This window comes from Mytilus californianus, unplaced genomic scaffold (assembly GCF_021869535.1).
Source record: "Mytilus californianus isolate M0D057914Y unplaced genomic scaffold, xbMytCali1.0.p SCAF_14, whole genome shotgun sequence".
Classification (NCBI taxonomy): Eukaryota; Metazoa; Mollusca; class Bivalvia; order Mytilida; family Mytilidae; genus Mytilus; species Mytilus californianus.
Window position 1 is genome coordinate 27,582,973 of NW_026262626.1, and position 14,717 is coordinate 27,597,689.

The 14,717-nt window shown below is 32.5% G+C and overlaps 1 protein-coding gene across 1 annotated transcript; it reads left to right on the forward strand.

Annotated features, from left to right (window-relative positions):
* LOC127724717 (uncharacterized) lies at window positions 1-12,259 on the forward strand. The gene is made up of 2 exons (XM_052231809.1): window positions 1-2,037; window positions 12,120-12,259. Exon 1 carries the CDS (start codon window positions 153-155, stop codon window positions 1,179-1,181), a length of 1,029 nt encoding a protein of 342 aa, XP_052087769.1. The 5' UTR covers window positions 1-152; the 3' UTR covers window positions 1,182-2,037; window positions 12,120-12,259.
* The last annotated feature ends 2,458 nt before the right edge of the window (window positions 12,260-14,717 follow it).

Below are 14,717 nucleotides of genomic sequence, written 5' to 3' on the forward strand. Positions count from 1 at the left end.
GACAGATCTTCAAAATTATGCAATGTCAAGGACATAAGCAAATATAATTCATTGATCAAAACTGAAGGCAAACACAAAATTTCTTTACTTATGCAGGAATGCTGTAATCAGTGAAGTTCGGACAAAATTAGCACAAGGATACAAAGAACACAATGAAAAAAATACTCGTTTGTTTTACTTTGATGTTTTTGTTGGAGGTACAATGTAAATGCCAGTGGAATTCATTTGGCCCTGGTGATAAAAGCTGGTACGAACAAGCGGATGGAAGATGGTCAGAATTTAGCTACAATCGTAACATGAAAACTTTTGACCATATACATACAGTATATTCTAGTGAAAAAGCCGTTGTCATACAACAAGATGGGTTACTTCCTTTGATTTTAAATTCAAATGCAGCATACTATGGCAAGAACAAGTTTGCTTCTGGAAGATGGACTTCAACTGGGCGTTGGGAGGGTAATTGGTTTCCACAATATGGAGGCGGATCCGGATATTACTTACAATCGAATGACGATTGGAAGGAATACAGAAATGGATATTATGAGAAAACATTTCGACATATACAAACAATTAACGTTTCTGAATTTGCAGTTATTTTACATCAGCGTTTTATCTGGGCGTTCGTTTTGACTGATGACTGTGCCTATTACAATGGAATTCAGCAATTCTATGGAGAATGGAGACATTCTTGCCATTGGAAAGGTAAACGTAGTAATGGCATTGAACTATCAGAGTTCAGAAGAATTTCACCTAATTCATGGCACGAATATACAAATGGGGACTACCTTAAAACATTCAATCACATTCAAACTGTTCAGAATGAAGGAGTTGTGGTGGTTATTCAACAAAATTTTCAATGTTTGAAACCCTTGATTTTGAGCCAAACGTCTGCTTATTATGATAATGTAAAATTTGCAAACGGACATTGGGACGATCAAAACACTCGATGGGTTGGATACCGTTTTAGTGGAGGGTCAGTTAAATTTGAAAAATTTGGGACAAATTGGAAAGAATATGAAAACGAAAATTATTTAAAAACTTTCAATCATGTCAAACAGATTCGAAGTGATCGTGCAGTCGTTATTATGCAACAATACTGTTTTTGGCCGCTTATCTTAGATGAATTTGGCGCATCCTATAATGGTCTCGAATTTGCCTTGGGGAACTGGATCAATCAATAAAAAAAAAATTAAATGCACAAAGAAAACTCTGACGAGTAAGGCATGCAAAACAAAACATTTATAAGTGCCAATTTTATTTACAAACATTTTATCATTATATTCATATAGTGACATTAACCATAACATTTTATTTTTTTAATGCACCTACCTAACATACGGCTAAATCATATACCATTCGAAAGCACATCATCTGTACTATCTTTTTTGCCCGGTGTCAAATATTCGTGTATGGTGCAGTTTTCGTCAAATCACGATGAAAATTCTTTAAGTTTGTCCGTTTTAGAAATCAATGAAACCAAAACGAACTTAAATTATCATACCTTTGACGAGATTTGTGATCTCCTATAATTTTTGTTATAGTGATATACATGTAATTAAAACTTACGATTGGGGTCATTTATTCAAAACTCAATAATTAACTACTTTTAAAGTTTTCAAACATTTAAAGTGGTCTTTAGTATTATGTTTACTAAAAAAGAGTTTTTAATGTTACAAAATGGTCTCATTCCTCATTTCATAATTTCTCACCGATTCTCTACATCCCCATCCCAAACACCCGACAAAAAAAGAAATGTGATTGACAATAATATAGGAATTCATAAAATTTCGAACAAGTTGATAATATATAATTATGTTAGCACATTGTGCTCGTATGCATGTGTGTTTGTGTGTGTTGGGAGGGTTCTTCGTTTATTTCTTGAGCCAGACTTTTTTCAATACATATCTGACAATTGTTATAATTTTTAAAATTTAAATAAATCTTCTAAATTTTTATGGCTCTTGACTCAAGAAAATGTAACTCTTATGGAAAAACTGGGCTGTTATATTTGTGACTGTTTTGAATTAAGGAGATCAGGTATGCATATTGACACTAAGTCAAGTAAATGATTTGAGAATGAATGCTCATAATGTAATTTTATTCTTTTATTCACAATATATATGTGGTTTTTGGCTCTGATTCTGACCAATGCTAATATACTAAATATATATATATATTCAAGTGATTATTATTGTTGTTGTTACCAATTATGTAAATCAATTGTATCTGATTTTATGCCCTTTATGGGCCCTGTAATTTGGGAAATAAAAATATTCTATTCTATTCTATTCTAATTTGATTCCTATCTTCATAATGGACTAATGAGATATTTGACAATTTCGAGTTCAGCGAATATTAAATGGCAAAAGCGTACCTGATAAATACATATATACATATCTCCATAAGTGAAAACAAACTGACAACGCCATGGCCAAAAATAAAAAGACAAACAGACAAATAATAGTACAGATGACACAACATAGAAAACCAAAGACTAAGCAACACGAACCCCACCAAAAACTGGGGGTGATCTCAGGTGCTTCGGAAGGGTAAGCAGATCCTGCTCCACATGTGGCACTCGTCGTGTTGCTTATGTTATTACAAATCCGGTAAATAGTCTAATTCGGTAAGTCACATTCATGAAAAGGGAGGGTAGTGTAGTTACGACATAAGGAACATATCCGATATCATCTGTGAAACGGTTATTCCATAACGGTCAACCAACTTATAAACATGTATCTAGAATAAGAGTTTATATTCCAATAGGTCTGCATGCAGACAGACCTGAATGAAAAGTGCAAAAAAAAAATAAACAACTTAGGTCTACATACAACAGGTTTGTATGCAGGCATACAGACCTGAAGTATTGCCAAAATAAATTATTTTGAAGGTTCTACATATACCAGATTTGTATGCAGGCATACAGATTTGACAAATTCTAGTATACGCATAGAGTGAAAGTTTAGCATACGCCAGGTCGGTATGCATGCATACAGACTAAGAAATGCCATTTATTATCTCAAATTAAAGTTCGGCATACACCAGATTAGTATGCAAGCATACAGACGTAAGATATGTAAATTTATTAGGTAGATGAGATTTCAACATACACCAGGTCCGTATGCAGGAATAAAGACCTGACAAATACAAGTAAGTGAAAAAATACTTAATTTAGCATAACATTCACTTAAACATCTATAATAAAGATGGGTAATTGATATGTTATATATATGTTCCAGACCATATGAGTATTTGAACCGTACGCGTACGGTCCGACCAAACGCGTACGGTCGGACCGTATGAGTATACTCATATGGTCTAGAACGAGCTGTACCATACATGTATTTAGACCGTATGGGCTAATTTTAGACAGATATTTATCAAAAATCTTTTATTGAGTTTTACAAATGAATATAATTACAATTAGATGAATAAAGTGAATAAATCAACATGTTTTGTTAAGGCATGTTCCTTTGCATTTCCATCTCTTGCTAGCAAGAGAAAAACTTGAGGCAATGAAATTCCTTCTGTTTTTGAATGTGCAGTTTCAATTTTGCGTGTCAAAAGTTCTATATCACCCATATCGTAACAAGAGTTTAATATGCCAAATTCACATGATAGTTTGATCAAAGTTGCATCTTGACCAATAATATCATCAACCCTACATAATAATCGGGGAAAATCCTATAAACAACTGGTATTCTTACAGTAACAAAGCAACCTTTCAATTTCATGTATTACTGACATGTTAAATACAGGAGATTAACAAATTAAATTAACGTGACTTTTTCACATAGTTAAAATATTAAGTTTTTATTTCAATTACAATTGGACTATTTATAATAATTCGAGATTTCTGTTATGTTGATCCGTAATATACATTGTATCTTATAAACTTGTCCGACTTCTTAAAATTAGGCAGACCGTACGCGTAACAGTCCGACCGTATGCGTATTTTGAAAAAGTACGCAAACGGTCCAGATCGTACGCGTACGGTCCAAATACTCATATGGTCTGGAACATATATATTTCAAAGATGACATAAAAGTATAACAAAAATGCAGAATAAGTAATGTATGAAGGTTTTATTGTCTCAACTTTTTTCTGATTGTTGAAATAGTTTATTCTAGCATCATATGAAAAAGGGTAATGCTAAAATGATGTGGTTTTGAATTTGCATTAACGAAAAAAGACCCAAAATCTTGCAAAAAAATGACAAGCAAATATAAATAATGCAATACAGAGACTTTTTAACGCGAATTATGACAATCAAGCCAAAAGATGTAGCTTTTCACACAAAAATGAGTTAAGTGGCATATGAGAATTTCTAATTTTAGATGAGAAAGTATTTGTTATAATCTTAATCACTATGAAAACAATCATTTATGTCAACAAAGAAAAACAAAATTGCATATAGACATTCTATAGACAAAGCACATAAGCAAAAATGACGGAAATTAAAGAATATCAAACCTGACCATTGCACAAAAACGCAAAAGCGGGATATATAAATACAAAGCCACGTCAAAAGAATAACACTCAAAATAGACTTAACGGTAAACATGTTATATTTATAATATTTTTTTTTTTTTAAAAAACCAGGGTGGTACGACACTTTTTCCAGGTTTATGTATTTTCCTGTTGATACAATATGCAAGGGCTTGTGTCATCACGATTTCCTAACTAAATGATTGCGGCATACAAGAAAATGTTTAGTCAAGAGAGTAGACTATGAAAAAGTTAGTGTCAATCTTAAAGACGCTATCATGAATGGTTGACCGTTATGAAATACCATTTACAAAATGATATGTTTTACTTCTAGTAGTCACGTGCACAATCTCGCCCTCTTTTCCTGGTTAAGGCCATCAACGCATACAATTTTATTTTGCAGAAAGTTACCATGAAAGTAGTAAAACGTCAGATGACACTTGTGGATAAGGACCTGGTTATTTTTCTGAAGCAATTAAATATTCTCCCATTAACTGCGAGGTTCAAGTCACTTAAACTTTTTGTTTTCTGTGAAGTGTTTTGTCTAATTTATGTTTTCTTTAAGTTTTCGTCCCTTTTTTCCAGCAGTTGCGTTGCTCTCTGTTTAGCTGACCTCACTCGAAAGTTAAATTGAGCTAATCTCAGAACAGAACTTGGTGTCAGTCGTCAGCTAACTTTTCCAAAAAGCGTTAAACTACATGGCCAATATGGAACCAAACTTGGCCATTATATACGATCTTTGGGCTATCTAGTTGTGTCCGATGACCCTCGCCTACCAACCAACATGACCAACATTGCTAAATATAGAACTTAGAAATAAAAATTGTGTCTACAATTTTGAAAACCACTTTAGACAGAGAAAAATCAGACAAAGGCGTACATTTAAGAATGCTGAGATCTACCTACTGTCCAACATTATAAAAACTGTTAGACGACTTCATTAATGAGTTATTGCCCTTAAATAACAAATTTTCTCTTTTTTCAGGAATAGCAAAAATATGCAGCCAGATATACACTTAAGTAGAAAAATGAATTCGTCAATTGACTCCTTATAGAAGTTATTGTCCTTGAAAACATTTTTATCAATTATTTGCCCATTACTTTGAAAACTATATTATAAATGACGAGAAAGAATTTTTCAAAGGCAAACATTATATGCAGGACAAAATCTACATGTAAATGGCCAAAATTGTCAGTCAACTTTATATTGAGTTTTTCTCTGAGGATTTTTATCCATTTTTGCATTTTAGTAGGGAAACATAATGTAAATAAAGAAAAAAAAACTACAAACAACAAAATTTATCAATGAATTTACTATGCTTTTCGAAAACAAGAAATAATTTGCAACTATATATCAATAAATGCCGAAGTTGATATTTAGAGCTACACCCCTAGTTTTTTTAAACTGTGAATATTAGAGGCATGATAAATATGAATCTTAATGTCTCATTGTTATAGAAGACCTTAAAAATAACGGGAGTTTACGGATATTTTGAAAAAGAACCTAGAAAATATTCCAACATCTAGAATTAGCATGACGTATAAGCAATTCATTTCGAAATAGTTTAATTCGTTCAAGTCGCCAATATAAAAAGGTAAATCCCCTACTTGAAATTTCCCATTTCTGCCAAACCATTGACATGATTGATGCAGTCGATAAACATTTCTTTTATCCCTTGGTAACATTTATGTCCAGCGAATGACGAGAATTCAATTCTAATTTCTTTAATAAATTTTCAACAAATATTAAATGAATACAAAAAATGAAATAAATATTACATCGTTCAACAAAGAAGCTTCCATTTTCTTCTAGGGTCTAATTATATAAACAATCAAAAGTTAATGTGGCAATTGATGGAAAAAAATGTAAATATGAAAAATATGAAAATGCATGTTAGAACTATCTGTCTTAGCAAATGGCAAACAATAGACTAATTTCAAAAGTAAAATCTGACTGGTCAATTTCATGACGCAGGTCTTATAGAAATTGTTAGTCAGCGGGCGACCGTTATCATACGCAACGACCGTTTTCACTGCTACTAGTGATAATTGTTAAACCTTTACGAACCAATGGGTGACCGTTGTGACTACAAGCAGCATACTGATATTTTTGACAATTTACTAATATTAGTAGGTGATAATATAAAACAGTAAAAACTAAAAATATGCCAAAAAAATTTCAATGTTAAACTGTTGTTGTTTACATTTTTCGTACGTTTTTCAAGTTTTTAACACCATTCGATTTCTTTCTAAAAATAAAAGTATTATATGATACAGCTCCAACTTGTTATTAATATAAACTACGGATTTCCCATAGGTGCGCTACAAATACTGGACTCGATAAAATCACGTGACTGTTAAAACATTCAAGATACCAATTACAACCGCGATTTCACAGATAGAAGCCGAAAGGGTCTTGCCGCTGAGAGAATGATTGGATAAATCCTATGACTTATGTACAGAGTTCTGCAGGTCATTGATATATGCTAATTAATCGTTGTTATTCCTTTTAAACAATGGGTCCAGAAAAGGATAAATTGTCAATAAATAAGAAAAATATTATTTCACCAATTCGGCTGATCTCCTCATACAACAGATATTTAATATGAAAAAAATACAAATATATTGTCAATTAAAAATGATCAAGATATATTAAAAAAAACCAGTTCTTGCTATTTATAAAATTTTGTTGTTCGCTTTAATTCTTTGACAGGAAGTTAATAAAATCATGACTACTTGTCTAGACAGTTGTTGTGTTAAGTTACAGAGAAAGAGACGAGAGATACTAAATGGATATTAAAACTCAAACTGACAACACCATGGCACAGGTATAGAAATTGAATCAATCAGAGCAAGAATTATATAACGGAAAGGAAGTAAACAACCTAAATCTCCGACCCAGATCTCTCCGTTTAAACTAAATTCCTACCATTATGACAAAAACGACCATAGCACAAATGACAACTTACCTTAAAATTGTGTGAAATGCCGAAGCAAATTGCACAAGAGAAAACTAATAGATGTATACTGTATCGTTTCAAACTATATACTACGTTCCTCTACTATTTTTTGGAAAATGATTTTCCAATTTATCTTTTCCTTTTTATTAGAATTATTTCATATAAATATATTTAAAATCTCTGTTCCGTTTATCACCCTTAAATGAAGTTCCAAAATATCACGACATGAACCAGTTATCAGCCATTTGTAGCTTGAACCTAACGTATTACATGTATATATTCTAAATACAGAATTTTGCTTCTCAAATTTGATGGTCGTATCAAAAGCGAGGTATTATCCTCATTTGTCTACATAACGCTACATTACTTTTCCAACAGCGTCTGGAAAATCCCATATTATAAAAATCATCTGCCAAACAACTTTTGTCAACTAGAACCAAGCTCTGCAGGAATCTTTGTCTGTAAATACCTGAACGCATTTGGATTGTTTGTGTGTATCTTGATATCAAAATGAATACCATGGCCAAAATGTATCCGATTGGCTGAAATTGCAAAGATATTCTGACGAATGTCCTGGCATATCGTTAGAATGATTCACAAAAAGTGCTATAATTATTGAAAGGTGTTGATGCCAATTCAAATCCACATGACCGCCATCATTGATCATAGTTTAAAATAGAACCCCATAAACAGTTAATACAGTAACACGTAGTTTCTTCTCAGAAACTCTCTCACACATTGAAACCAAATTTTGCAAACAGAAATCCGACTGATCCGTTTTTGTTGCCAAACAATATAAGAAATGACCACTACGGTAAAGCATAATACAACCATACAGAAAATGCGTACAAACAGGTTCCCAAAAAACGTTTCAAACATCGTTGTATCAAATCATGTAAAAATACTCGTAAGGTGTTCACATACAAATTTTGATGCCTATCTGAAATCTAAATACTTATCAAAGTTACCACGTTTATCAATTGACACTCCAGACGCGTGTGTCGTCTACATCAGAATTATCAGTGGTGCTCGAATCAAAAAGTTAGCAGACCAAGTCAAATACGAAATTGAAAACAAAACGTTTTGAATAATTGTTAAAAAACGGCTAAGTGTATATATGCTTGTGAGAAAAATCTTAGTGTTTAGAATGTTTCTACATTTTATAAACAATCAATCTACAGAAACGGCACGTATCAATGATAGTTCATGTCAGTACAAAAGAGTTGAACATTTGGCTGCTTACGTCCATCAGCAGTTGCATCAACCCAGTGGTTGAAAAAAATCTATCAAAGATAGATATATTTTCGCCACTGTAAAGCATAGTTTAACATTGGACCATATTTGAAATACATACAACAATTTTAATTTAAAACCGTCTCAAACATTGTCAAATCGTGAGCAATTGATAATATACTAGTTTTCATTTTTTCTGTGATCTGAAATTAAAGAAGGAATTCAACATGAAACAAAGTTTAACATTTATACCATGAATTCCAACGAGGAACAAATACAGGAGATTATATTTCCATATATTACTATCTAAATCATATGAAATACAGTATGACAGTCCCCTTGTACCATGACTCAAACATACTAATATAATTCCAACAATTACTATCCACACTTATATGTGTCCACACTGCTACATTTTATAAGATAAATTATGTACGGTTACATTTAGACAAACTGTTTTGAGTTTAAGAAATCAGAGCTACTTAACCTGTTTCATAATTGCAAAATTGGAAAATCCGAATCATGTGATATAGAAGTGCTTTCAAGTAGAAAAGTCCGTAGAAATGTATACTTCTTAACGATTAACCAATTAAAGAGGGCGTTTGCTCAAAAGTAATAAATACACTTCTGGTTAAATTACATTCAGTAATAAATGACAGATCTTCAAAATTATGCAATGTCAAGGACATAAGCAATTTTAATTCATTGATCAAAACTGAAGGTGGCACGGTAGTATTTCCTGGCCCATAAGGGATAATGATAGCCTTTTTAGAATTTTCACCACTTTCTAACACTGCCAAAAATTCTACATTCACAGTTAACTGAAGAACTTTCATTTTACTATCAGAAATGAATTTGAATATGTATCATGACCGTTTACTTTTTTTGCTATCTTTAAGAACATAAGGCCACTAGTGCTTTTAGGTCTTTTATCGTGCAGTGAATACAAAAATAAAAAAAATTCTCAAATATTCATTTTCATCTGTATGTATAATTATTTCATGTTTTCTACACCTGATTCATCCCTCAGTTTGGGAAAGTAGGTTCAGTTGATACTGTATTTTTTGTCCAATCATAATGTTCAGATACATTGACTTAAGTAGGGTACACAAAAGAGCAACCTAAATTCTGGAATGCAAATACTACCGTGCTACCTGAAGGCAAATACAAAATCTCTTTACTTATGCACTAATGCTGTAATGAGTGAAGTTCGGACAAAATCAGCACAAGGATACGAAGAACACACTGAAAAAAATACTCGTTTGTTTTACTTTTTACTTTTTACTTTTGTTTTTGTTGGAGGTACAATGTAAATGCCAGTGGAATTCATTTGGCCCTGGTGATAAAAGCTGGTACGAACAAGCGGATGGAAGATGGTCAGAATTTAGCTACAATCGTCACATGAAAACGTTTGACCATATACATACAGTATATCCTAGTGAAAAAGCCGTTGTCATACAACAAGATGGGTTACTTCCTTTGATTTTAAATTCAAATGCAGCATACTATGGCAAGAACAAGTTTGCTTCTGGAAGATGGACTTCAACTCGGCGTTGGGAGGGTAATTGGTTTCCACAATATGGAGGCGGATCCGGATATTACTTACAATCGAATGACGGTTGGAAGGAATACAGAAATGGATATTATGAAAAAACATTTCGACATATACAAACAATTCACGTTTCTGAATTTGCAGTTATTTTACATCAGCGTTTTATGTGGGCGTTCGTTTTGACTGATGACTGTGCCTATTACAATGGAATTCAACAATTCTATGGAGAATGGAGCCATTCTTGCCATTGGAAAGGTAAACGTAGTAATGGCATTGAACTATCAGAGTTCAGAAGAATTTCACCTAATTCATGGCACGAATATACAAATGGGAACTACCTTAAAACATTCAATCACATTCAAACTGTTCAGAATGATGGAGTTGTGGTGGTTATTCAACAAAATTTTCAATGTTTGAAACCCTTGATTTTGAGCCAAACGTCTGCTTACTATGATAATGTAAAATTGCAAACGGACGTTGGGACGATCAAAACACTCGATGGGTTGGATACCGTTTTAGTGGAGGGTCAGTTAAATTTGAAAAATTTGGGACAAATTGGAAAGAATATGAAAACGAAAATTATTTAAAAACTTTCAATCATGTCAAACAGATTCGAAGTGATCGTGCAGTCGTTATTATGCAACAATACTGTTTTTGGCCGCTTATCTTAAATTAATTTGGCGCATCCTATAATGGTCTCGAATTTGCCTTGGGGAACTGGACCAATCAATAAAAAAAAAATTAAATGCACAAAGAAAACTCTGACGAGTAAGGCATGCAAAACAAAACATTTATAAGTGCCAATTTTATTTACAAACAATTTATCGTTATATTCATATAGTGACATTAACCATAACATTTTAATTTTTAATGCACCCACCTATACGGCTAAATCATATACCATTCGAAAGCACATCATCTGTACTATCTTTTTTGCCCGGTGTCAAATATTCGTGTATGGTGCAGTTTTCGTCAAATCACGATGAAAATTCTTTAAGTTTGTCCGTTTTAGAAATCAATGAAACCAAAACGAACTTAAATTATCATACCTTTGACGAGATTTGTGATCTCCTAGAATTTTTGTTATAGTGATATACATGTAATTGAAACTTACGATTGGGATCATTTATTCAAAACTCAATAATTAACTACTTTTAAAGTTTTCAAACATTTAAAGTGGTTTTTAGTTTAGTATTATGTTTACTAAAAAAGAGTTTTTAATGTTACAAAATGGTCTCATTCCTCATTTCATAATTTCTCACCGATTCTCTACTGCTTGTTTAAACATATTTTAATGATTTTTTTTTAAATTATGAAAGGTTTATATAGAACGAATTCGCACGGCTGGTAATTCATGCATAATAGGATACCATTTCCCTGTTTACGTACCCAGTTCAGCTTTATTTGGAGTCAATGCAAAGCCCTGAGTTGTTTTTATATTTGGAATAGACTGAAGTATCAAACAATTAACTCTGAAAAAGGGAAGCTTGGTACTTATTTTTCTATAAAAAATTGTTTTAAAAAAGAAAAATATTTAGAACTACAGGATTTTAAAAAAAGACAGTCAATTTGTAAATTAAGAATAAGTGCTCACTTTTTAAAAATTGAGACAGACAGATATTCAAAAAAATATATAGAAAGATCTGAGCGTCTTTGTTCAAATTGCTCACTTGGTAAAGTTGAAGATGAGCTTCATGTTTTGTTAGAATGTTCTCTTTATGATACTCAAAGGGAAGACTTTTTTCAATACATATCTGACAATTGTTATAATTTTAAAAATTTAAATAAATCTTCTAAATTTTTATGGCTCTTGACTCAAGAAAATGTAACTCTTATGGAAAAACTGGGCTGTTGTATTTGTGACTGTTTTGAATTAAGGAGATCAGGTATGCATATTGACACTAAGTCAAGTAAATGATTTGAGAATGAATGCTTATAATGTAATTTTATTCTTTTATTCACAATATATATGTGGTTTTTGGCTCTGATTCTGACCAATGCTAATATACTAAATATATATATTCAAGTGACTATTATTGTTGTTGTTACCAATAATGTAAACCAATTGTATCTGATTTTATGTCCTTTATGGGCCCTGTAATTTGGGAAATAAAAATATTCTATTCTATTCTATTCTATTTTGATTCGTATCTTCATAATGGACTAATGAGGTATTTGACAATTTCGAGTTCAGCGAATATTAAATGGCAAAAGTGTACCTGATAAATATATATATACATATCTCCATCGTACATAAGTGTATCCAATCTTCCTTACAAGTGAATTTACGACACCTTTACACATAATCCGTTCGATGTGTACGAATATGTATTTTAGTCTGGGTAAACCATAATTTATTGTTTGTTGCTTCTAACATTGATTTTCTTTTAAAAATAAAAAAAAAAACCAAAAAACAATCTAGATGATTAATTCAAAGTGAGGAAAACATACGATTCTACACCTTGTCGACATATTATACGTTTACTTTGGCACTCCACAATAATATGTAGTACAGTTGAATCCGGTTCGATGTCGTATTATTTCAGGTTATTAGGGTGTAAGGTCAGACTGGTAGTACTGTTTTTGTTCGATTTTGTAAGCTGATTTAAGAATAAAGATGTACAGTTCATGTTTGTTATGACTTGTCTCATGTTATTTAGTTCCCGTCAAGGCTAGACAATCTCATGGTGGAGGACTTCAAACAGATTAAAACATTTTATTCAGGAGCCGATTATGATGGGAACGTTTTAAGGTCGTCAGATTGATGTGCATCACATTGTGATGATGGGTTTCTTGCTGGTGAAGGACAAAGTACGTGGTCATAGGAGGCAGTCATCCAAAAGGCCAAGTCAGCTTTTCTCATTACTCTTAGTCCGTCGTTTATCGTCATCCATCGTCGTCTGTTATCTTTGACAAAAATATTCTCCTCTGAAACTACTGAGCCAAAATATAACCAAACAGCCAAATCATGATTTAGGTATCTAGTTTAATAATTGCTAACCAAGTTGGCCAACAGGGCTAAAAATAGAACATAGGGATAAAATGCAAGTTTTGTCTACTATTTGAAAACCGCTATGAACAAGGAAAATCTGACAGGGACAGAAATGTTCAGAAAAAGAGAGGCAAAAGATACTTAAGGTACAATCAAACTCATTAGTCGAGAATAAACTGACAACGCAATTGCAAAAAACCAAAGAAAAGACCAAAAAGACCAACAACAGTATACAAAAAATAACATTGAAATCTGAAGACTGAGCAACACGATCTTTAAATTGTAAAAAGTGACCATTAAGAAAGGCCTACCACTAAATTACAAGGTAAAGATCGTCATTCAACTCCTTTTCAGAGTTGTGCCCTTAACTTGCAATTTTTTTAATTTTTTCTGCGTTTTTGCCTAATATCTTAAAAACTTATTGATAGATAGAAACTTTAAGTAGCAAAAAGTGATTTGAAAGGCCAAACCTATAAACAAAATTAATAATTGGAATCTTCATTCGAATCGTTATACAAGTTATTGATCTTAGATAACTATCTTTACCAATTTCTAATCTTGCAAACTATAATAGATAGATAGACGCTTTAATCGAGAAAAATGATCAGCAAGACAACAAGTCTGATTTTGCCTAAACATTTATAGACTCTTCAGAGGAGTGATTGCCGTTAAATGACAATGTGTTGACCCTTTTGTGTTTTTGGCAAAAACTAAAGAAGACAGAGAGAAACTGTAAACAGAAAAAAGGATCTGTTTTGTCATGAATGTATTCGAGTCCACAATGTCGGAGAACATCCGTTGTTGAAGATGTACATAGACTTAGGTGACCGACACAGGCTCCTCAAATCCTCAAGTTTATGTATATCCCATATGCAGGTGAAGTTGGTATGTTGCTGCTAAGGTGAAAAATTATAGTTATACAATTTAAAATATGAAAACAACATACGGCTGGTTAGAATGCAAACCGTTCAGCTTGCTAAATATGCGTAAATAAGTTCCACCAAATATGCAGACATTTTGGTCTGGAGTCAAACCTTACACAATTACACTAGGTACATTGTAAAATCAAAGCTCATTGAACCTCATTGGCCTGGTTTGCCAATACTAAAATGTATGTAAAACTATAATTCAATCGAGTTCAGGTCGGTATGCAGGCAATTATATCTGGTATATCCAAGTAAATAAAATTAAGAGTTCACCGAACACCAGTTTTGTATGCAAGAATACCGTGAACTGAAAAGGTGAAGCAAATAAGCAAGCTGTTTATATTCAAAAATGTATAGGTCGGTATTCTGACAAACAGACCTATGTATTCCAATTTTTTTTTGTTCAGAAGTGTTTATCGCAAAGTGGGTCACTATACAGGAATAAACCCCTGAGTGTTGCAGCTAACAATTGAGAGCTTTCTTTCAAAATAAAACGGAGTAGAAGGCTGTGCATGAGTAATTGTCATTCGGCCTTTGATGGAGAGATGTCTCTTTCGAGATCATAA